The sequence below is a fragment of the Anomaloglossus baeobatrachus genome, chromosome 3 (assembly GCF_048569485.1).
Source record: "Anomaloglossus baeobatrachus isolate aAnoBae1 chromosome 3, aAnoBae1.hap1, whole genome shotgun sequence".
NCBI classification, from domain to species: domain Eukaryota; kingdom Metazoa; phylum Chordata; class Amphibia; order Anura; family Aromobatidae; genus Anomaloglossus; species Anomaloglossus baeobatrachus.
Genome location: NC_134355.1, coordinates 266,343,084 through 266,367,977, shown reverse-complemented (window position 1 = coordinate 266,367,977; position 24,894 = coordinate 266,343,084). Strand labels below are relative to the sequence as shown.

The following is a 24,894-nucleotide window of genomic DNA, read 5'->3' as shown; positions in this document are numbered from 1 at the left end:
AGCATTATATGTGGATTATTTTGCTCTTTCATGCAATTTCATATGGATAACACGTCCTATGTCATCCACACTGTGTCCCCCAATCGCGCCGCTCCTGAGCAGTTGCATTTCTGTCTGTCCTCTTGAGAGTAGAGCAAAGTACTGTAATGCACATGCATCTGGAAGGGCTAAAGGCAGTGGCATAACTAGCATTTGATTGGCTCTGGTGCAAAGTTTGGAGCTGCCCCCCCCCCCAACACCACCGGACACCGACACTCAGCATACAGGATAATGACGCCGATACTCGGGGTATGGGATAATTACGCTGACACTTTGAGCACAGGAAAGTGTCACTGACACTTGGCTCATTCCCTCAGCACTCAGGTTACCCATGATATGAAATCCCTCTTTCTATCAGCACCCAGCTTTCCTATGTTCTGCTATCCATCTTGCCCTCAGTATGCACCTTCCCCATGCTCTGCTTCTCTTCTTTCCCTCAGCACGCATCTTTCCCATGCTCTGCTATACATCTTTCCCTCAGCATCCAGCTTTCCCATGATATCAGAGCATGGGAAAGCTGGGTGCTGAGTGAAAGATGTATAGCAGAGATTGGGAAAGCTGGGTGCTGAGGGAAAGAGCCTCTTTCCCTCAACACTAAACCTTCCATTGTCAGGCTGCCCCCAGGGGGAGCTGGAGCCCTGCAGGGAAATACACTACACGGAGCTGAATATGCAAGGAGGTGGACACACAGTGTGTGCTGATGCAGTGCCTTGCAGCATCGGCTGGAAAGGAGAAGTCGCGGGGCGTGCGGGGGATGGTCGGGCAGGCCGGGTCATACACAGTGAGAATGAAGACTGGAGAAACGAGCAGAGGCGGCGTCGAGGTCAGGCCGAGGTCAGTACCAGAGGAAGCAACCAAGTGGTTGAGGTAGGAGAGGGGGGGAACAACCGGGGCTATTGTGGGAAGGACGGAGGTGGGACAGAGGAATGGAGGAACGACTAGGGGATGGAACACAGACAGAGAACGAGGGCACAGAGAGGGGACAGATCAGGATCACACTTACAGGGACCAGCAATCACAGGCAAAGCAGCGCTAAGCTTATAGCGGGCGCTTGCTCACCGGAGATGACAATACTTAAGGCATGCAAGCTCTGGAAATTTGCCCCTAGCCATGTGGACGGGGAGGCGAAACCGTGACACACATCCCATGCTTTTATCTTTGTCCCCCCTTATATATAACTCTCCAAATACTACAATGGCCCCCACATAGCCTTCCATATAGTATAATGGGTCCGACATAACCCTTCATATATTAGAATGCACCTCCCATAGACCTCCATGTATTATAATTCACCGGATAGCCCTGCATATATTATACTGAATCCTATAGTCCTCCATATTTTATAATGCAGCCATATAGTCCTCCATACTATATTATGCAGCCCCCATACCATTTAATGCAGCCCCATAGTCCTCCATATTTTATAATGCAGCCCCATAATCCTTCATATTATATTATGTAGCCCCCATACCATTTAATTAAGCCTTATAGGCCTCCATATTATATTATGCAGCCCCCATACCATTTAATGCAGCCCCTTAGGCCTCCATATTACATTATGCAGCCCCCCATACCATTTAATGCAGCCCCTTAGGCCTCCATATTATATTATGCAGCCCCCATACCATTTAATGCACCCCATAAGCCTCCATGTATTATAATGCAGCCCAGTAATCCATGTAAGGTGTCCTTCATATTGTGTTATGCAGCCCCATACCGTTTAATGCATCCCTATAGGCCTCTAGTCACCGTGTACAAGTCCTCACATCTCCTCTTTCCCCCTGCTGCTTCGGTCAGTGTCCCACTCTCTGCAGTCTCAGCTCAGTAGCGCCCACTGATGACGTCACCACACTCTGCTGCACTAAGACGTAAAGCGCAGGCAGAGAATGTTGAACGATGGAGTGGAGCACTCTGGTTTGCCACTGAATAACGCAGCTCCTCTCTCACAGAGAGGAGCCAGCTGCTTCTCTGCAGGGTGGGCGCCAGGGCCCTAACCCGCTGGACCCAGTTGCAGTCGCGATCTCTACAACCATCTATCATTTTGCCTCTGGCCAATTTGCTGATGACCCTGTAGTAAAGCCGCTGCATGCGCACTACAGTACTTTACTCTGCCCTCAGCAGGGCAGACAGAAATGCACCTGCTTAGGAACGCAATTCGGGGACATTGTGTGGATAGTGTAGAACTCATCATCCACATGAAGCGAGGAAGGAAGACTGCGATTGTGGGATGGAGGAGGCGCCGGATCATGACCACCGATGCCTTTCAGACTGGACCACAGACTGTATGCGAGTATAATTAAAGGTGTTCTAAGTGCCATGCAAAAAGGATTGGGGACTTAGATAAAGTTTACTACAATGCTGCAAAAGGGGCGATAAAGGAGGTGGCTGTGCTTTATATTGCGAAAACCTTGTGATAGGTTCCCTTTAAAGTTGACCTATCACCTCTCTTGATATGTTTATTTTTGCTAATAATTGTATTCCCCCTGAAATAAGGATGGCAGGGCAGATTATCTTATACGTGTATTGTGCTTTTTGGACTGTGTCACACTGTACAGGGACACATCGCAGACTCCTAACACCCAGCTGTTCATTTATTCATAGAGTTTTGGGAGGAATAAGAATGCTCTAGAATTGTTAGATTATGCGGAATGCAAGTATTTCCTAAAACAACCATCTTAGCCAATTTTTAGCATTGTACATGTGTGATGTTTATTAGCTGTTTAGGCTGAGCACTGATCTCGGTTCTCACCATTGATTTTATGCCATCTATCAGATCCTCTATCCTTCTTTTATCACAAAATACATCTGAATAAATAGGATCTCTGAGGCTTTACCATAGTTGATAACATTTTGTGACTCATTATGATATTGATAAAAGTAATGTCTCTTTTATATATACAGGAGAATAGGTTACAAGTAGATCCAGGAGACAAACGATCAAAGTTTGCTCGCGAAATTCTGAAGAGCGAGAGACAATATGTGCAAATCTTAGAAATTGTAAAAAATGTATATGCTGCCCCATTAAAAGCTGCTCTGTCATCAAACCGAGCCATCCTCAGCATCACTAATGTACAAATCATCTTCTCCGATATCCTCAATATTTTGCAAGTCAACAAGTAAGTAATCCTAATATTACGCGGGCTTTGATTTGGCTTGGGTAGACCATGCCTGTTATGGCTGGTGTCTGCTTTTTACAGGTCAGATGGTTTAATAATTCACTTCCTATTGCTGGTGACTCTGGGAATTTGGACATTAAGAAGAAAAATTATATAGTAACTGATATCTAAAGAACAATTTCCCTGGTCCCGAATGCTTAAACCATTGATGTGCTAGATTATGGAAACAGAGAGATTTTAAAAAGGCTGATAAAAATTGAGTTACATACTTTGTAAAAAAAAAAAAAATGCCTGAGCTCCTCTGATTCTACCTCTTTTCTGTTTTGTACTGTGTCATTCAATTGCAGAGGTATTCACAATCTTTTCTTCTGGAGCTCGCTATGTGTAATCTCTACTTGCAGTCCAGCTGGGTGTTTCTTCAGTCTTCTTTGGGGATGTGTGCTTTTACCCCGTCCTCCCAGACTCTGTCAGTCACAGCTCTGCAGCATCTGAGGCTGATACACTGTGAGATGAGCTGTTGTATGGTTATTGGCAACATCTGGGAGGGAGTCTCTGAAGAAATACCAAGTTGGACTACAGGCAGAGATTTCAGCTACTGCTCTCCAAAAGCAACAAATGCGAATATCTCTGCAATACTGCGACACAGCTCAAAATGGAATAGAGCAGCAGACTCAAGGCAGCTCGGGGATTTTTACAACTTATTTTAATAATATTTTTTTCAGCAAGTGACAGGTCCTCTTCAACTAGTTATACTTTTTTAGAATTTATATAAAATAAAGATTAAATCTTGGGGCTTCTATCCTTGGATTAGTCTGTAAGGGCTGTCGTTCATTTCCGCACCTTGCTGGTGTAGTGGGTGGGCCTACCCCCTACTAGTTTAGCATAGTTACCCGGCATTGTGATTATTAAAAGTGTTGATTTTTATTATTGTATATGATGTGTTAGGGCACCCCCCTAGTGGCCGGGTGGGACGGCTGTTGCCACCGGGGAGGAGGAGTCGGCCGGATATCTAGGCAAGGTCTGAATGTGTGTGGAGGGAGAGGATCCGGGGCAGCGGAGAGTGCACATCTGCAGCGGCAAGTGTGATTGTGTGAGCGGACCATCAAGGGACACCGGAGATAAGGAGGTGAACGCAACCTCAAAGCCTATTCTGCCGGTGTGGGTCCGGTGTATGCTTGGCTGAAGAGTGGAAGCCCGTAGGAAGTGGAGTACTTTGGGCATATTCCCACCAGAGGGTGCGTTCGGGCAGGGTGTCCCCAGCTCCACTAATATTGCCGGAATCTGCTGCCCGGAGTGTTTTATCTTTGAGAATAAATGTCGTTTTTATTGCATCTGGACTTTTGCCTGCAGCCTTTTTGTGCATCGGCCGATGAAGACACCGACATACACTCTCTCAACATTAAAGAAGTGATGAAGCCAGGGATGTGCCTTGAATACAGTGCTGCCACGACTACACAGCCAGAGGCCTCCCAGACTTGTCACTTCAAGTGGCGTAGTCGGCAGGATACGATTCCCCTGCCAGGAACCCAAGAAGCCGGAGACCAAGTGGTGCCGAGTGCACCGTCTCCGGGCTATGAGAACAGATTTCCAGTCCCATGGTGGGAGGAAGAAGTGCCCAAGGCGTTGGACCGGGCACAAGATGGCGGCAAGATGGCCGTCGTCTGTGAAGATAACGAGAGCGCGCGAAAAGTTGGCGCCAAAAGAAGAGCCTGGGGCTGGCCGGCGCCGAAGAAAAAGGACAGAGTACTCCGCCCAAAGAGGGGAGGCGCCAGCTCCAGGGCATTGAAGATGAAGAAAAAGAAAAAGAAGTACCTCAGCGGAGGAGTCAAGATGATGCGTGAGGCTGGGGGTGGAGTCCGTTTAAGAGCGGGAAACGAAGACCCGCCTCCACTTTCCCCAGTCTCAGCGTCGACATCACCGCCATTACCAGCGATACTGTCGGAGACCGAGATGGAGACCTTTGGGCAACCCGCGGAGTTGGCAACGACTATGGCCCTAATCAGCCTCGGTCGAGGTCGACCCCGGTTCGCCCCTGCTAGTGAGGCCGCGTTGGCGGACCTTCCCATTGGACCGGGAGGTTCCACCAGGCCGGACAAAGTTTCCTGGAAGACCTCATGGGATGCTCAAACCGGGAGCACCATCACAGAGGTGAAGGCGACCTATGCCACCCCACCCATGCCAAACCGTCCGGGGGTTGCAGTCTTCCCATGGGAGACCCCGCAGCTTAACGCCGCCGCTTCCCCATTTGTGCCGGAGCCGGCTGAGGAGTTTGCTGAGCGCTTGGAGAAAGATCACCTGGGCTTCTTCTGGGATCCAGTCATCGCCCCGCCTGCGGAGCCGCGCCCCAGTGTCCCGACCCCGAAGCCTGACCCCGTCCAGGAACGTCTCCTGGCCGAGACCATCGTCCGGGAAATGCTGTCCGGTTCTGGTGGCGAGGAGCTGGCACAGCAGTTTGTGACCGGGGTGGTTGTTAAGTTCAACCAGCAGGACGGATATGGATTCATCCGAGAAGTCGAGACCGGGGATGATTACTTTTATAATAGAGTTCATCTCGACGTGGAAGGACTGCCCAAGCGACTCCATACTTTGTGGCCGGGCGAGAAAGTCCAGTTCCTGCCGGACGCAGGTAGCCGCGGCCTGTTTGCTGTTTGTGTCTCCCGCATGCCAACCACCCGGGAAGCGGAGCAGTGGCAGGAGGAGATTGAGTGGGAGGAGCAGCAAGAGCGGCGCCGGAGCCATGCCAGATCGCTCCCGCCCGCGCCCTCTCAACCCCGGCGTGTCATGGCTGCTGTCCCGGAAACAGCGACTGCATCGGCCCCTGACCCGGAGAAGGTTCCAACCGTGGTAGCGGTAACGCAAAATGTTACAAACAAGCCGGTCATCATGCTGGACGCACCACCGCCATCTCGGGCAGAGGCACCATCACCCCCAAGAGGAGCTGCAGCAGCTGCACCGGCGGAGCCGCCTTTCGCCCCTGTGTCTTTCAGGCGAATCCGCCGCCAGCCGGGACAATCTCTGGGGGCCTATATCCAGGCTCAAGCGGAAGAATGGAAGCGAGCCTGGCCCCCAGAGTAAGTTGTTAACTTCAGCACCTTCAAAGACCGGTGTTGTTCCAGACCGGCAGAAAGTTCCATTGTTGTTGAAAAGTTTTACGGGCCCGTTGCCCTCCAGCAAAGACCGGGAGCGCTTTTGAAGCCTCCGGGCACCTTCAGCAAAGACCGGGAGCGCTATTGAAGCCTCCGGGCGCCCATCTAAGACCGGGAGCGCTGTTGAGCCTCCGGGCGCTATCCAGAGACCGGGAGCGCTGCTGCGCCATTAAGCGCCCCTAAAGACCGGGAGTGCCGCTGAACTGGTGCCGCTGTTGAGGACTGACCCAAAAGGTTTTTATGTGTCAATATGTTTAAAGTTTTAGAGCCTTGCCGGGAGGCTCGGATTTTAAGAGGGGAGGCATGTAGTGGGTGGGCCTACCCCCTACTAGTTTAGCATAGTTACCCGGCATTGTGATTATTAAAAGTGTTGATTTTTATTATTGTATATGATGTGTTAGGGCACCCCCCTAGTGGCCGGGTGGGACGGCTGTTGCCACCGGGGAGGAGGAGTCGGCCGGATATCTAGGCAAGGTCTGAATGTGTGTGGAGGGAGAGGATCCGGGGCAGCGGAGAGTGCACATCTGCAGCGGCAAGTGTGATTGTGTGAGCGGACCATCAAGGGACACCGGAGATAAGGAGGTGAACGCAACCTCAAAGCCTATTCTGCCGGTGTGGGTCCGGTGTATGCTTGGCTGAAGAGTGGAAGCCCGTAGGAAGTGGAGTACTTTGGGCATATTCCCACCAGAGGGTGCGTTCGGGCAGGGTGTCCCCAGCTCCACTAATATTGCCGGAATCTGCTGCCCGGAGTGTTTTATCTTTGAGAATAAATGTCGTTTTTATTGCATCTGGACTTTTGCCTGCAGCCTTTTTGTGCATCGGCCGATGAAGACACCGACATACACTCTCTCAACATTAAAGAAGTGATGAAGCCAGGGATGTGCCTTGAATACAGTGCTGCCACGACTACACAGCCAGAGGCCTCCCAGACTTGTCACTTCACTGGTATCAAGCCCCTCACACGTGATTGACAAACCAGCATATCCAGGGAGACCTGGGAAAAGTAGAACGTGTCGTCACTCTGCACCTTCGTTTTGTTCTCTCTGTAGAAGCTGGTTTGTCAATCTCGCTTCTGGGGCGTGATGCGAGCAAAGTGCAGAGATTAGTGACATGAATCACACACTAGTCTATGGACAGAGACCCCAATATTAAAATACAATCCTGCAGAAAAGGTAAAAACACGTTTGCAACAATCTCATTATCCTAAATATCAGTAGACTGATACAGCACGCCGACCCAGCACTTTTTGGGAGTAAATCCTGCAGTCAAGTTTCTTTTTAAGCCTTTTTTGCAGTACACATTTATGCTCTCATATTTACTCATACTTACTTTAGTAACTTGCATGTTCACAGGCAGGGCCGGCTCAAGGTTTTTGTGGGCCCCGGGCGGAAGAGTCTCAGTGGGCGCCATCCATCCGCAGACACGCAAATACACAGATACGTACACATTCAGGCATACATACATATACATATTTGAAGACAAACTCACAAAAATACATACAAACAGACAAATCTATACAGTCATATACAGTGACATGCATAGATACACATCATACAAGCATACAGACACATTCCCACTTGTCTCCATCCAGCTCCTCCTGGGCATGTGGCTGTGCTGCATGATGGCCATCACTAACACACATGGCCGTGCAGAGTGCACACTGACACTGCTGTATATACATCACAGGTGGGGCTGGGGGCTACAATATATACATCACAGGGGGGAAGGGGCATATACATTACTGGTGGGCATAGTTGTTACTGGAGAAATTAACAGCTCTGGGGGCATACACGTTACTGGGGTGGATGGCATAGTGCTCTGGGGGCCGCACCGATGGCTATGGGGGGGCCACACACACAGCTCTGATTCATGATTCAAAATACACACTCACACAGCTCTGACCACACACACACACACACACACACACACACACACACACACACACACACCCTGATAGCACTGATGCACACATCTCTGCTGCATATGTACAGACACAAACAGAGCTCTGCTGCACACATGCACATCTCTGCTGTCCAAAGTGTATATATACGCACAGCTCTGCTGCACACACAGCTCTGCTGCACTGCCCAAACAGTGCATATTCACAAAGCTCTTCTGCACACACAGCTCTTCTGCCCAAAGTAAATACACACATATCTGCTGCCCAAAGAGTATATATACACACAGCTCTACTGCATGCGCGCGCACACACACACACACACACACCTCTGCTGCCCAAAGAGTACATATACACACAGCTCTATTGCACACATACACACATCTCTACTGCACACACACACACAGCTTTGCTGCACACAGACATAGCTCTGTTGCACACAGACACACAGCTCTGCAGCACATAGACACACACACACAGCTCTGCTGCACACAGACCAGCTGCACACAGACACACACACACAGCTCTTATGCACACAGACACTTAGCTCTGCTACACACTGACACACACTGTTGTAGTTATCTATTTTTAATGCAGGGGTTGTAGCTTATGATAGGGCAGCTGAGAAATGAGCACACGCAGCTCTTGGGGGTCCACACTTACGGCTCTGTGGGTCCCCCACATATGGCTCTGGGGGGCCCCACACACACAGCTCTGGGGAGCCCTAACACACAGCTCTGGGTGCCACCACATATGGCTCCGGGGAGGGCAGTACATAAATCTGGGGGGGGGTAGGTCATACATCTTTGGGGGAGGGAAAGCCCTACAGCTCACTGGGGGCCATGAATCAGGGGGCGGGGGGGGGCACATGCAGATTAGGTGGGGGGAGGGGTCTAGAACATACCGCTCAAATCACGGTGGAGAAGGGGCCCACACAGCACCAGAGGGCAGTGCTGTGCTGGGGGTCGCTGGCTGGCACTGCCCCTCCTCTTCCTCTGTGGGAGTTGAGCAGCACGCCACGCGGTAGCTCCGCCCACAGATGAACTTCAAACAAGGACGACGCTGTGGACTGTGCGTCTTAAAGGGATGGGAGCCGCAGCTTCCTGCCGAGGAATGCGGTCCCCAAAACTCTGCCCGGGGGCAGCAGAACTGACGAAGGCGAGTGGGCCCCTCGGCTGTCCAGGGCCCCGGCATTTGCCCGGGTGTGGCAGGTGCTGACACTGGCCCTGTTCATAGGTTTGTCCAACAATTAAAGGGGTATTCCCAAGTTGTTAGCATGAAATTCAGTTTGCAATTAACTTGATTTTTATACCTGTCATTTTCCTACAATAAAAGCTTTCATCTTTTATAGTATAGACCTGGTTTCCTTAGTACCAGGCCCACTGTGCATAGTAGTTACATTGAAGGAGAGTGGTTAACACTTAACATACTAGTCACCTGTCTCCAGCCCATTGATTCCTATACAGCAGTTCCTGCTCAACTCCCTCCCTCTACATCTCTTTCTCTTGCAATATCAGCAGACCACAGCTTTTAGACCAGATCTCATCACCGTTCTTTGCTCTCACTGTCCAGAACTGTGTTTTGTTTCAAATGTCTTGTTATCTCTGTGTGTACTGTGAATATATCCAGAAAAAAAGCATAGGCAGCACTCCAGTTTTTCTAATGAAAAAAAAAAATGGACTTTATTGAGCCCAGTGGCAACGTTTCAGTTCCTAAGAACCTTTTTCAAGCAACTATATGCGTATCTGTGGCGCCCTGGCCTAGCCAGGTACTCACAGATAACACACAAACACCCCCACCCCCACTAGACAGGGACATCAGCCAAACAAAAATCCTTGTTGCCTTCCTCCAGGTGAGGCGGAGTCAAGCGGTTGGCTCCACCCACCGAGGAGTTCACAGGCCTGGAGGCGGGAAAAGTGACAGTTTAGTCCAGGAGGTTGAAGTGAGAGGAACAAGCACTTGGGTGTCTGGTTTGTGGCCCAGGCACTAACAGCAAGGTTGGCAGACGGTGGTGGCTGTCTGCAGGAGTGGTGGAGCAACGCGGAACTGTAGGACCGGGGACAGGCGACGGGAGCGAAGTGAAGCCAGCACACACAGGCAGGGCCATCGGACCCTGACCAGGCTTGGAGCCGCCGACAATAGTCAAATCCGAATGTGACTGGAACCCCAGGGGTCTCACAACAGCAAAAGTCCCTATTGAAGGCAACAGCCCACACCGTGCGGGTATACAGCTACTGCCTAAGGCTAGAGACCCAAGGGCTAGCGTCTGCGGGCAAACGGGCTCCTCCGGTACCCATACACCGGGGAGCGGACTACCGTTGGGAATCCATAGTAGTCAAAGGAGAACATCAAGGTGCAGGGAAAGACAGCCGCCATCACCTGTCCGGGGAAGAGACACAGCAGTCGGCTGTGGGACCCATCTATCCAGCCGTTTGGTTTACCTTGGACTTTGTACCTTTCTTGCTGAGTGAGTACACCCGTGCCATCCGGCACCGCGCCGCGCTGTCCCTGCAACCCTGCACCTCACCAACCCTGCCTCCCCGTCACATCATCCTGCCCCGGGACCACCGACCCCTACCCACGGAGGGGGAAAACAACATCCCAGCTGCTCCCTACCATGGCTTCCGGGATCCCCGTCACCAGCAGCGGTGGTGACCATCTTCACCACAACCCATGGGTGACGTCACGGACTAAATTCCCCAAACCAACCACCCCTTTCACTCACGGGCGAGGAGCGCCGCTCGAGTCCCCGGATCCGGCCCACCGCTCGAGCCACCGAGCAGCCGCAGCAGCGCCGGACCCGAGCGTTAGCGAGAGCGCAGTAGCGACGGCGTCCTCCCCGCCCGCGACATATCCATAGAATATACACTGTATATCATTATCCATGAACATCTTACTTCTCATTGACATATTAATATAAAAATATAACAGTTCCTTTAGTGTCATTTCATTTGTGAAATATTGTTACAAATTCATAGTGCTCACAGTTTCATATGCATATATTTATACATGTTTTCATAGTGTGCACCACGCTTTCATATGTGCCAAACTGTAATACATTATTAATCTCTCACATGTGTATATAATAATTAGGGAGGACAACCCCCCTTTGTATGCTGTGATAAACATATTCATGTTACAAAAGTGCCAAACTCGGCGTCTAGTATATTGTATTGGGCATGTCCATTTGCGTCATAGCATATGAGCCAGCAGGGGAAGCTTTCCAAAGCTGGCGTAGGCGCGCATGCGCCCTTAATATATAAACTCCTCAACCATCATCTTTATATCGGGAAGCTTTAGGGTATGTGCGCACGTATGCATTCTGCCATGACAAATATTCCGCAGAGTTTTGTCACTGCATGTGCGTTTCAAAATGCAGCCAGAAAGCTGCATTTTGGATGCATTGTGAATGCAGAATGGATGCAGAATTCATGCGTTCTGGATGCTTGCTCTGCCATAGACAGAGTGGTAAAAGCATCCAAAACGCACAAAAGAAGTGACATGTTGCTTTTTAGAATGCATCGATTTTGTCAAAAATTTGGGATTGAAAACGCTGTGTTTTAAAACACAACGTGCTCATGGAATTTGCTAAATTCTCATACTCTGCTAGGGAAGCAGAAGGCATGCGTTTACGCTACAGTTTAAAACGCCGCGTAAACGCATGAAAAAATGAACGTGCACACATAGCCTCAGGCTATGTGCGCATGTTGCGTCATGTCCATGCTGCAAATTCTGCAATGATTTGGCAGTGCATGTGCGCTTCAAATCGCTGCAGAAACACTGCATAATGGATGCTGTGTGTCTGCAGAATAGATGCCGATTTCATGCGCTCGGGATGCTGCCTCTCCCATAGACAGAGTGGGAGCAGCATCCAAAGCGACGAAAGAAGTGACATGTTGTATTTCTAAATGCAGAGATTTTGTCAAATTTTTGACTCTCAAAATGCTGCGTTTAAAAACGCATTGTGCGCACGGAGTATGTACAATCTTCATAGATTGTGCAGGGGACGCAAGACGCAGACATTTATGCTGCAGTGCTGGACCCAGCGTAAATGCATGAAATTACGCAACGTGCGCACATAGCCTTAGAGCGCGCATGCACTTCATGCATACCATGTACTCTGAGTGGTTCGTACGTATAATCATATACTTTATCCGGATCTTACATCCATTACTCCTTTAAAGTTCCAATTAGCATATAGTTATCCATATCAAGACGAATTTCTGTACTTTATATGATCTTTTTATTTCGTCCACACTAAGAAGTTCCACTACTGCTTCTATTTCTAGACTATAGGTACAGGGAATAGTCCCGGTCTATAGGATCGCATCCTCTCACCTATTCCCACATTGTGTATCAGACGCTACTAAACAAGATCAGTTTTTATTAACAGTTGTCTGTATGCACCATAATATTTTAATCGGTACAACTTCTCCATATACTGTATATATACATATATTCATCCCCTATTGGTACACATGCTACCGCAAATGTGCTACCAAAAATTACACATATTTAATTTACTTCTAAAAAAATTTTTATTAAAATATATGTACCGTACCCCACCAACAGCACACATTAAGATCAGTCTTCTTTTACAATTAGGTCCAGAAATATTTGGACAGTGACACAATTTTCGCGAGTTGGGCTCTGCATGCCACCACATTGGATTTGAAATGAAACCTCTACAATAGAATTCAAGTGCAGATTGTAACGTTTAATTTGAAGGTTTGAACAAAAATATCTGATAGAAATTGTAGGAATTGTACACATTTCTTTACAAACACTCCACATTTTAGGAGGTCAAAAGTAATTGGACAAATAAACCAAACCCAAACAAAATATTTTTAATTTCAATATTTTGTTGCGAATCCTTTGGAGGCAATCACTGCCTTAAGTCTGGAACCCATGGACATCACCAAACGCTGGGTTTCCTCCTTCTTAATGCTTTGCCAGGCCTTTACAGCCGCAGCCTTCAGGTCTTGCTTGTTTGTGGGTCTTTCCGTCTTAAGTCTGGATTTGAGCAAGTGAAATGCATGCTCAATTGGGTTAAGATCTGGTGATTGACTTGGCCATTGCAGAATGTTCCACTTTTTTGCACTCATGAACTCCTGGGTAGCTTTGGCTGTATGTTTGGGGTCATTGTCCATATGTACTATGAAGCGCCGTCCGATCAACTTTGCAGCATTTGGCTGAATCTGGGCTGAAAGGATATCCCGGTACACTTCAGAATTCATCCGGCTACTCTTGTCTGCTGTTATGTCATCAATAAACACAAGGGACCCAGTGCCATTGAAAGCCATGCATGCCCATGCCATCACGTTGCCTCCACCATGTTTTACAGAGGATGTGGTGTGCCTTGGATCATGTGCCGTTCCCTTTCTTCTCCAAACTTTTTTCTTCCCATCATTCTGGTACAGGTTGATCTTTGTCTCATCTGTCCATAGAATACTTTTCCAGAACTGAGCTGGCTTCATGAGGTGTTTTTCAGCAAATTTAACTCTGGCCTGTCTATTTTTGGAATTGATGAATGGTTTGCATCTAGATGTGAACCCTTTGTATTTACTTTCATGGAGTCTTCTCTTTACTGTTGACTTAGAGACAGATACACCTACTTCACTGAGAGTGTTCTGGAATTCAGTTGATGTTGTGAACGGGTTCTTCTTCACCAAAGAAAGTATGCGGCGATCATCGACCACTGTTGTCACCCGTGGACGCGAAGGCCTTTTTGAGTTCCCAAGCTCACCAGTCAATTCCTTTTTTCTCAGAATGTACCCGACTGTTGATTTTGCTACTCCAAGCATGTCTGCTATCTCTCTGATGGATTTTTTCTTTTTTTTTAGCCTCAGAATGTTCTGCTTCACCTCAATTGAGAGTTCCTTAGACCGCATGTTGTCTGGTCACAGCAACAGCTTCCAAATGCAAAACCACACACCTGTAATCAACCCCAGACCTTTTAACTACTTCATTGATTACAGGTTAACGAGGGAGACGCCTTCAGAGTTAATTGCAGCCCTTAGAGTCCCTTCTCCAATTACTTTTGGTCCGTTGAAAAAGAGGAGGCTATGCATTACAGAGCTATGATTCCTAAACCCTTTCTCCGATTTGGATGTGAAAACTCTCATATTGCAGCTGGGAGTGTGCACTTTCAGCCCATATTATATATATAATTGTATTTCTGAACATGTTTTTGTAAACCGCTAAAATAACAAAACTTGTGTCACTGTCCAAATATTTCTGGACCTAACTGTATATTATAGTGCATTCTAAGTGATCTGTGAACATAAAAACATACATTAAATAAACAACATTGTCAGTTTAATTCCAAAAGTGATATCTTCTCTTTCTTCATTATTAAACCAACTCATCTTCCCACAGACACACATCACATAACAACGTTTACATCAGGAAAGAGACCTTGAATTCTGCATGTAAACCATTTGCGGCAGCATGACTGTGGGGCGTAGTGGAGAAGAGATATAACACACTAAAAAATGAGTGTCTCACTATATAGAATATGGATCTCCTATGTATGCTTCCCCAATCTATCTGCTGGTTATCTTCAGTGAAAGAGAGGGAAGATGGCCACACGAAGATGGCCATAATGAGGACACATCCGTTATATGGCCTAGCCATGAAGACAAACATCTGCACAACAGAGATAATGATAATGACAATAGAGCTTTTTTTGGCTATTATATTATGTGCTGATCTGGCTGATTTATATTCGTAGTTGAAGAATACAGGTCCAGCTAGATTCCCTGTAAATATATGATTTACGCTCTTTGTGGTTTCTAATATCCCCATATTGTGTTTTTATTCAGGCAGTTGTTAAGTGAGATGACTGAACGCCTTCAGGAATGGGGGCCTGCACAATGCTTGGGTGATGTTTTTAGCAAGTTTTCATCACGGCTCAAGACATACACTAATTTTTTCAACAACTACACAGTGATCCTTAAAACTATTGACAAGGTAAAGTTCATTGCACTTCTTTCACCACAACCCATTTAATCTCATATGTATTGCTCCCCACATACTGTTGATAGTACCTGGTAATGTTATGGCTTGCCTGTAACGTGGTGCTATTCAGAAGCAGATATGCCATTGGTGCAACCAGTGCAGCCACACAGGGGCCCAAGAGATAAAGGGCCCAATTCCACCCTCACATCAGGTGGAATTGTGCTTTATGATGAGCTACTTGACTGCAAAGGGCCCTTATATTGTTCTTGTACAGGGGGTATTCTTCTGTCTGTGTTCACTTCGGGTGGCCTTAAGATTATACGCTATTACTTGAAAGCCACTATTTGTTAGCAACATTGTGCTAGGACTCAGAATCTGCTCCAAAAAAAGGACCGGAGTCAATGACATCCATAAGCTTTAATGGCAGATGTACACTTTGGATAGTCATTTATGATGTGTGTGTGTGTGTATATATATATATATAATACACACAGTATGTCCACCCATATCCTGTCCGCCGCCATTAACTTAAGGACGGCGGCAGCTATAGGAATAGAAGTGGTGTCTAGGTATAGTAAAGTAGCCATGCGCTACGCAATGAAACCACCTATAGTGCCACCTGGTGGAAAACATTGGAGTTAGCATTTTTATCTCAAATACGGAACGAGATAGAGAAAAAAGTGAATTACAAAATTATAGGGCATCATCAATTCTATACGAATCAACACCTTGCATATAGAAATGCTATGATTAGAATGTATAAAAGTCACAAGGCTGCGGACGTGAAGCAATACCTCATGGAGGTAACCTACGAGTCATTGGTTATGGTGGCTGCGTGGAGTGGCCTCCACGCTCACCTGACCTGACCCCATTGGACTTCTTTCTGTGAGGTCACATCAAACAGCAGGTGAATGCGACCCCTCCACCAACATTGCAGGACCTACGACGACGTATCACAGATGCTTGTGCAAACGGGTCACCTACCATATTGCACAACATGCAGCAAGATACAGTATGCTGTCCAGAGTCCAGATGTGCATTGCAGCTGACGGTGGCCACTTTGAGCATCAAAGTTAAATGAGCGCCATATGCGTGACCAGCATTCAATGTTTTGGGGGGGGGGGGGGGGCATGGGTTTCATATCATAGCATTTCTGTATGCAAGGTGTCGATTCGTATTGAATAGGTGATTTTTAATTCACTTTTTTTCTCTATCTCATTCCGTTTTCAAGTAAAAAATGCTAACTCCGTTGTTTTCCACGGTGGCGCTATAGGTGGTTTCATTGCATAGCGCATGGCTACTTTACTATACCTAGACACCACTTCTATGCCTATAGCTGCCGCCATTCTCAAGTTAATGGCGATGGACAGGATATGGGTGAACACACTGTATATATACAGTTTATCTAATGTACCTCTAAGTAAAACTTTTTTCCCCCATCAATGTAGTGCAGAGAAGCCATACCAACATTCAGAGCTTTCTTAAAAAGACATGATCAGACTATCGCAACTAAAATGATGAGGTAAGGAGATACCAGGAAAAAAGCATTGCATATGACATTATGTACTATTTATCTTTAAAAAGGAGGCATGCTGTAATATTGGGCAACGGGGATTAAGTTTCGGCACTGAAATAACCAATATGTAAACTGTACATCATAAGTGCTTAACCCCTTCCGCCCCCAGCCTGTTTGCACCTTCCTGACCAGTCCAAATTTTACAATTCTGACCAGTGTGTCTTTATGTGGTAATAACTTTGGAAAGTTTCAAAAGATTCCAGTGATTTTGAGATTTTTTTTTTTCGTGACTTATTGTGCTTCATGGTAGTGGTAAATTTTGCTAGATATAATTTGCATTTATTTATGAAACTATTGAAATTTTAATTTAAAAAAATGTGAAAATGTATCCATTTTTGAATTTTGCATTTTTATGCCCTTAAATCAGAGAGTAATGTCACACAAAATGATTAATAAATAACATTTCCCATATGTGTACTTTACGTAAACACCATTTTTGAAACATATTTTTTTGTTAGGATTTTAAAAGGGTTTATCAGCATTTTATAATATTCTCAACAAATTTTATAAAACCAATTTTTTTAAGGACCACATCACATTTGAAGTGACTTTGAGAGACCTATGTGTCAGAAAATACCCAAAAGTAACAATATTTTGAAAACTGTACCCCTGAAAGTACTCAAAACCACATCAAACAAGTTTAGTAACCTTGCAGGTGGTTCACAGGAACCAAAGCAATGTGGAAGGAAAAAAACTAACATTTTACTTTTTCCCACAAAAACTTTGCTTTAGCCCCATTTTTTTTTTATTTTCACAAGGGTATCAGGAGAAAATGGACCATTAGCTGTGCAATTTCTCCTTAGTACAGAAGTACCCTATATGCGGTGGAAAACTACTGTTTGGGTGCACGTCGGAGCTGAGAAGGGAAGGAGATATATTTGAATTTTGGAGCGCAAATCTGGCTTAAATAGATAACGGATGATGCCATGTTACGTTTGCAAAACCCCTGATATGCCAAAACAACAGAAACCTGCACAAGTGAACCCATCATGGAAACTATACCTCTTGAGGAATTCATCTTGGGGTGTAGTGAGAAATTTTAACCCTCAGGTGATTTATGTAATTGTATAACATTGGGCTGTGAAAATAAAAATTACCATATTTTTCCACTAAAATGTTGCTTTGGCCCCAAAGTTTCAACTTTCAAAAAGGGGCAATAAGAGAAAATGGACCATACAATTTGTTATGCAATTTCTCTTGAGTTTGCCAATACCCAATACGTAGTTAAAAACTCCTTTAACCCCTTAACGACCTTGGACGTACTGAGTACGTCATGGTCACATGGTGCTAAACGACCCATGACGTACTCAGTACGTCCTGGCGAAATCGCGGTCCCGGAGCCCCGGGGAGTGAAATTTATTTACTTAAACGGTGGATTCGGGAAGGAGGGGACCTCTGCCTGACCTCAGGAGGGGTGGTGCCTCCTCCCCGAACCTACAGAGGCTGTGATTGGCTGACGAACGCCGCTCAGCCAATTACAGCCACTGTAATGTTCCAGCCATTGAAAATGGCTGGAACATTGAAATCCAGCCCTGATCAGTGCTGCTGTAGCACTGGCCATTGGCTGGAGCTGGGTGATCGATGCTTCACCCGCCCCCAGCTCTGATTGGAGAGACCGGTCTTGTGACCGCTCTCTCCAATCAATGTGGATCTGCGGCCTGTGACCGTCCCTGGAAGCCGAGGAGAGCGGTAAGTTGTTGTCCCCGCCGCCCGCCCCTGTCCCCGATCGCCCAGCCGCCCGCCCCTGTCCCCGATCGCCCCGCCGCTGCTCCCGCTTCACCGCTGTCTCCGATCGCCCCGCCGCTGCTCCCGCTTCACCGCCGCTATCTCCGATCGCCCCGCCGCTGCTCCCGCTTCACCGCCGCTGTCTCCGATCGCCCCGCCGCTGCTCCCGCTTCACCGCTGTCCACGCCGCTGTCTCCGATCGCCCCGCCGCTGCTGCCGCTGTCTCCGATCGCCCCGCCGCTGCTGCCGCTTCACCGCTGTCCCCGCCGCCATGCTCCCGCTGCACCGCTGTCTCCGCCGCCGCTCCCGATCCACCGCCGTCCCCGCCGCCATGCTCCCGCTGCACCGCTGTCGCCGCTCCCGATCCACCGCCGTCCCCGCCGCCATGCTCCCGCTGCACCGCTGTCTCCGCCGCCGCTCCCAATCCACCGCCGTCCCCGCCGCCATGCTCCCGCTGCACCGCCGTCCCCGCCGCCATGCTCCCGCTGCACCGCCGTCTCCGCCGCCATGCTCCCGCTGCACCGCTGTCTCCGCCGCCGCTCCCGATCCACCGCCGTCCCCGCCGCCATGCTCCCGCTGCACCGCTGTCTCCGCCGCCATGCTCCCGCTGCACCGCTGCCTCCGCCGCCGCTCCCGATCCACCGCCGTCCCCGCCGCCATGCTCCCGCTGCACCGCTGTCTCCGCCGCCGCTCCCGATCCACCGCCGTCCCCGCCGCCATGCTCCCGCTGCACCGCCGTCCCCGCCGCCATGCTCCCGCTGCACCGCTGTCTCCGCCGCCGCTCCCGATCCACCGCCGTCCCCGCCGCCATACTCCCGCTCCACCGCTGTCCCCGCCGCCGCCGCTCCCGATCCACCGCCGTCCCCGCCGCCGCTCCCGATCCACCGCCGTCCCCGCCGCCATGCTCGCCACTGTCCCCGCCGCCGTCGCACCCACCTTTTTCAGCCGCTGCTGCTCCCGATCGGCGGCCGCCGCCGCCTCCTTCATCGGCTGCCCCTTCTCCATCGCCACACCACCTATCCCTCCATGTGCTGCAAGCCACCCTCCCCCCACGTGGGGGGAGGGTGGCTGGCTTGCAGCACATGTGGGGGGAGGGTGGCTGGCTTGCAGCACATGTGGGGGGAGGGTGGCTGGCTTGCAGCACATGTGGGGGGAGGGTGGCTGGCTTGCAGCACATGTGGGGGGAGGGTGGCTGGCTTGCAGCACATGTGCTGCAAGCCCCCCTCCCTCCCCCCACATGTGCTGCAAGCCCCCCTCCCTCCCCCTACATGTGCTGCAAGCCCCCCTCCCTCCCCCTACATGTGCTGCAAGCCCCCCTCCCTTCCCCTACATGTGCCATCTCTCTCTCCCATCAGACTCTGCCCCCCTCCCCGATCTGCTGCCTGCTCTCTCCCATTTTCCATCTACTGCCCCCTCTCACCCTCCTCGATCTGTTGCCTCCTTCATCTGCTGCCTCTTCTGTCTGCTGTGATCCTGCTGCCTAGATCCATCCTGTAAGGTAGGTATCCCCATCTCACCCCCCCATCCTCTGCCGCTCCTCCATCCACTGCGCCATTTCCCATCCATCCGCTGCGCCATTTCCCATCATCCATCCGCTGCGCCCTTTCCCATCCTCTGCCGCTCCTCCATCCACTGCGCCATTTCCCATCATCCATCCGCTGCGCCCTTTCCCATCCTCTGCCGCTCCTCCATCCGCTGCGCCCTTTCCCATCTTCCATCCGCTGCGCCCTTTCTCATCTGCCGCCCCGCCCTCTCGCATCGCATTATCCAGCGCAGTTGCTCGCTTCCAGACTGCAGTGGATGATGCGATGCGAGACTCGTGCATTGCTCTCACGTTTGGCACTGGTCTTAGTGGCAGGCGCTCTTTTTTTTTTTTTTTTTTTTTTTTTTTTACTGATGTCTGTATTTTTTATTTCGCCAAACTAATTTTTTTTGTATGGGGGGGGGGGTCTAGTTTCCAAAATGGGATCACATGTGGGGGAGCTCCATTGTTTAGGCACCTCAGGGGGTCTCCAAATGAAACATGGCGTCTGCTAATAATTCCAATCAATTTTACTGTGAAATGGCGCTCCTTCTCTTCTGAGCCCCGCCGTACGCCCAAACAATTGATTTCCACCACATATGAGGTATCGTCGTACTCAGGAGAAATTGCACAATACATTTTATGGTGCATTTTTTCCTGATACCCTTGTGGAAAAAAAAGCTACCTGTTTGAAAAAACAATTTTGTGGTAAAAAAAGAATAAAATATTTTCACGGCTGAACATTACAAACGTTTGTGAAGCCTCCAGGGGTTCAAAGTGCTCTCTAAACAGCTAGATAAATTCCATGAGGGGTCTAGTTTCCAAAATGGGGTCAATTGTGGGGGAGCTCCATTGTTTAGGCACTTCAGGGGGGTCTCCAAATGAAACATGGCGTCCGCTAATAATTCCAACCAATTTTGCTGTGAAATGGCGCTCCTTGCCTTCCGAGTCCTGCCGTGCGCCCAAACATTTGATTTCCACCACATATGGGGTATCTGCGTACTCAGGAGAAAATGCACCATAAATTTTATGGTGCATTTTTTCCTGATACCCTTGTGATAAAAAAAGCTACCTGGTTGAAGCAACAGTTTTGTGGTAAAAAAAAAATGTTTTCTTTTCACGGCTCAACGTTATAAACTTCTGTGAAGCCCCCAGGGGTTCAAAGTGCACATCAAACATCTAGAAAAAATATTTGAGGGCTCTAGTTTCCAAAATGGGGTCATTTGTGGGGGAGCTCCATTGTTTAGGCACCTCGGGGAGTCTTCAAACCCGACATGGCGTCCGCTAATGAGTGCAGCTAATTTTGCACTCAAAAATTCAAATGGCGCTCCTTGCCTTCCGAGTCCTGCTGTGTGCCCAAACATTTGATTTCCACCACATATGGGGTATCTGCGTACTCAGGAGAAAATGCACAATACATTTTATGATGCATTTTTCCTGATACCCTTGTGAAAATACTAATTTTTATGGCTAAAGTAACATTTTTGTGTTAAAAAAGTAAAATTTTCATTTTTTCGTCTACATTGCTTTGGTTGCTGTGAAGCTCCTAAAGGGTTAATAAACTTCTTGGATGTGGTTTTGAGCAGAGTGAGGGGTGCAGATTTTAGAATTGGGTCACTTTTGGGTATTTTCTGTCGCCTAGGTTTCTCAAATCACTCCAAATGTGATGTGGTACCTAAACAATTTTTTTTTGTAAATTTTGTTGGAAAAATGAGAAATTGGTGATGAACTTTGAACCCTTCTAACTTCCTAACGGAAATTTTTTTTTTTTTCAAAAATTGCGCTGGTGTAAAGTAGACATGTGGGAAATGTTATTTAGTAACTTTTTTGTGTGACATATCTCTCAGATTTATGGGCATAAAATTTCAAATTTTGAAAATTGCAAAATTTTCAAAAGTTTCGCTAAATTTCCGAAATTTTCACAAATAAACGCAAAACATATCGGCCTAAATTTACCACTGACATGAAGTACAATATGTCACGAAAAAACAATCTCAGAATCGCCAGGATCCGTTGAAGTGTTCCAGAGTTATAACCTGTCAAAGTGACACTGGTCAAAATTGCAAAAAATGGCCGGGTCTTTAAGGTGAAAACAGGCTGGGGGCTGAAGGGGTTAAAGTGAACTTGTCAGGTCCCATATGCGTTCTAACCTAGAAGCAGGGTGATGTGTGGCCTAGAAACCCCTTCCTACCCACTCCTGTGTTGTAATACTGTGTAATATGAATTTATAAAAAAAGTTTTATTACTTATGTGTTCCCTATGTAAATGAGCAGGGGCTCTAGTTCCCTGGGCGTTGCTTTGTCCCTTGGGCGTTTCCATGCTTTCCGTGGTATCACGTCCTTGTGGGCGGGATACCATGGATTTACATGAGTGATGTCATTGTCAGCTCCTGGAGATCCCGCACGGGCGCACTTCTCATTCGCACAGCCTTCTTATCCGGGTGTTTACTTGCCGGCTGTAGACTCGCTCTGTGCCTGGTCGGAATCGCAGGTGTCTTCTGAGCATGCACAGTGCGCTTGTGAAACCGACAAGCAAACACCCGGATAAAAAAGCTGCGCAAATGGCAAGCTCGCACACGCGGGATCTCCAGGAGCTGAAGGTGACGTCACTCATGTAAATCCATGATATCATGCCCACAAGGGCATGATACCACGGAAAGCATGCAAACACCCATAGGGCGAAGCGACGCCCATAGGGCTAGACCCTCTGCTTATTTACCTAGGGAAACACGTACAGTAAGTTACAAAACTTTTTTTTATAAATTCATATTACACAATATTACAACACAGGGATAGGTAGGAAGGGGTTTCTAGGCCACACATCACCCTGCTTGTAGGTCAGAATGCATATGGGATCTGACAGGTTCCCCTTAAGGCATAGTGCAAAGCTCAAAAGGGAAAGAACGCCAAATTGTAGTGCAGATTTTGCTGGAATGGTATGTGGTTGCCATGTCACATTGGCAGAGCCTCTGAACTGCCAGAACAGCAGAAATCCCACACACGTCACCCCATTCTACAAACTGCACCCCTTATCGAATTCATCTTGGGGTGCAGTGAAAATATTGATACCACATGTGTCACAAAATGTTATACTATTGGGGAGTGAAGAAAAAATAATTATATTTTTACAACTAAGATGTTCTAATTATACTGCTCTCAGATTAAATGCTAAAACCTGCTGCCTCATTCCCTTTAAGGAAAATGTTTCCCCTCCCACAACATGGACAATTTGCAGTCTTAAAGCATGAGAATACAAACATAATAATGACCTGTTTTGGGTCTGTTCCTTTTATGCTATTCACTGATTACACTCACTGTGGTAAATGTATCAATACTTTGTAACTTAGGCTGCAACCTTGCTTGGGATGTCAGTTTAGATGGACGGCCATGTCTTCTTAGATTTACAGTTGTGCTATACACCTTCCATATTTGGATGATGGATTGAACAGTGCTCCGTGAGATGTTCAGAGCTTATGCTATTTTTTTTTTATAACCTAACCCTGCTTTACTCTTCTCCATGACTTTATCCGTGATCTATCTTCTTTGGTTTTCATGATACTATTTGATCCATAATGATCTCAAACAAACCTCTGAGGTCTTCAAAGAACAGCTGTAGTTATACTGAGAATATTTTACACAGGTGGACTCAATTTACTAATTAATGACTTCTGAAGGCAAGTGGTCACCCAGGATTTTATTTAGTGTATCGGTTTACAGGGGACTGAATACAAATGCACGTCACAATTTTCAAATTTATATTTTTTAAATATTTAGAAAACCATGTATCATTTCCATTACGCTTCACAAATACTTGCTACTTAGTGTTGGTATAGCACATAAAATCCCAATAAAATACATTTACACACATGGGCAATATTGTTGGTAGCTCTCGTTTAATGAAAGAAAAATTCACAAAGGTCACAGAAATAACTTTAATCTTACAAAAGTAATAATAAATAAAAAATCTATGAAAATGAACAAATGAAAGTCAGACATTGCTTTTCAACCATGCTTCAGCAGAATTTAAAAAAAAAACCAAAAACAACTCAGAAAATAGGCCCAGACATAAAATTATGATACCCCTGAAAATAATGTGACAAAAGGGTCATGTTAAATCAAGGTGTGTCCACTAATTAGCATCAGAGATGTCTACAATCTTAAAATAAGTCAGTGGGCCTGTATATAGGGCTACAGATACTCACTGTGCTGTTGGTGCATTGGTGTGTACTCAACATGGACTACAGGAAGCAAAGGAAAGAGTTGTCTCAGGAGATTAGAAAGAAAATCCTAGACAAACATGTTAAAGGTGAAAATTATAAAACCATATCCAAGCAGCTTGATGTTCCTGTAACTACAGTTGCATATATTATTCAGAAATTCAAGATCCATGGGACTGTAGCCAACCTCCCGGAATGTGGCCGCAGGAGGAAAATTGATGACAAATCAAAGAGAAGGATAATATGAATGGTAACAAAAGAGCCCAGAAAAACCTTTAAAGAGATTATGTTCTGGGGCTGCTTTGCAGGGTGCAATGAAATTTCAAGACTACCAAGGGATTCTAGAGAGAAATGTGCTGCCCAGTGTCAGAAAGCTTTGTCTCATTCGCAAGTCATGGGTCTTGCAACAGGATAATGACCCAAAACACACAGCTAAAAACACCCAAGAATGGCTAAGAGGAAAAAAATTGCACTATTCTGAAGTGGCCTTCTGTGAGCCTTGACCTACATACTATTGAGCATCTTTGGAAGGAGCTGAAACATGCCGTTTGGAAAAGGCAACCGTCAAACAGGAGACAACTGGAGCAGTTTGCTCTTGAGGAGTGGCCAAAATACCTGTTGAGAGGGTCAGAAGTCTCATTGACAGTTACAGGAATCGTTTGATTGCAGTGATTGCCTCAAAAGGTTGTGCAACAAA

At 47.4% G+C, this 24,894-nt stretch overlaps 1 protein-coding gene across 1 annotated transcript in view; it reads left to right on the top strand.

The window, feature by feature from the left end:
• ECT2L (epithelial cell transforming 2 like) overlaps positions 1 to 24,894 on the top strand; it is a 94,751-nt gene that overhangs the window by 59,577 nt on the left and 10,280 nt on the right. The window contains exons 15-17 of the mRNA XM_075338244.1: positions 2,941 to 3,155; positions 15,023 to 15,170; positions 16,607 to 16,680. Of these exons, the coding sequence (XP_075194359.1) occupies positions 2,941 to 3,155; positions 15,023 to 15,170; positions 16,607 to 16,680 (437 nt within the window). The remainder of the gene's footprint in view (positions 1 to 2,940; positions 3,156 to 15,022; positions 15,171 to 16,606; positions 16,681 to 24,894) is intronic.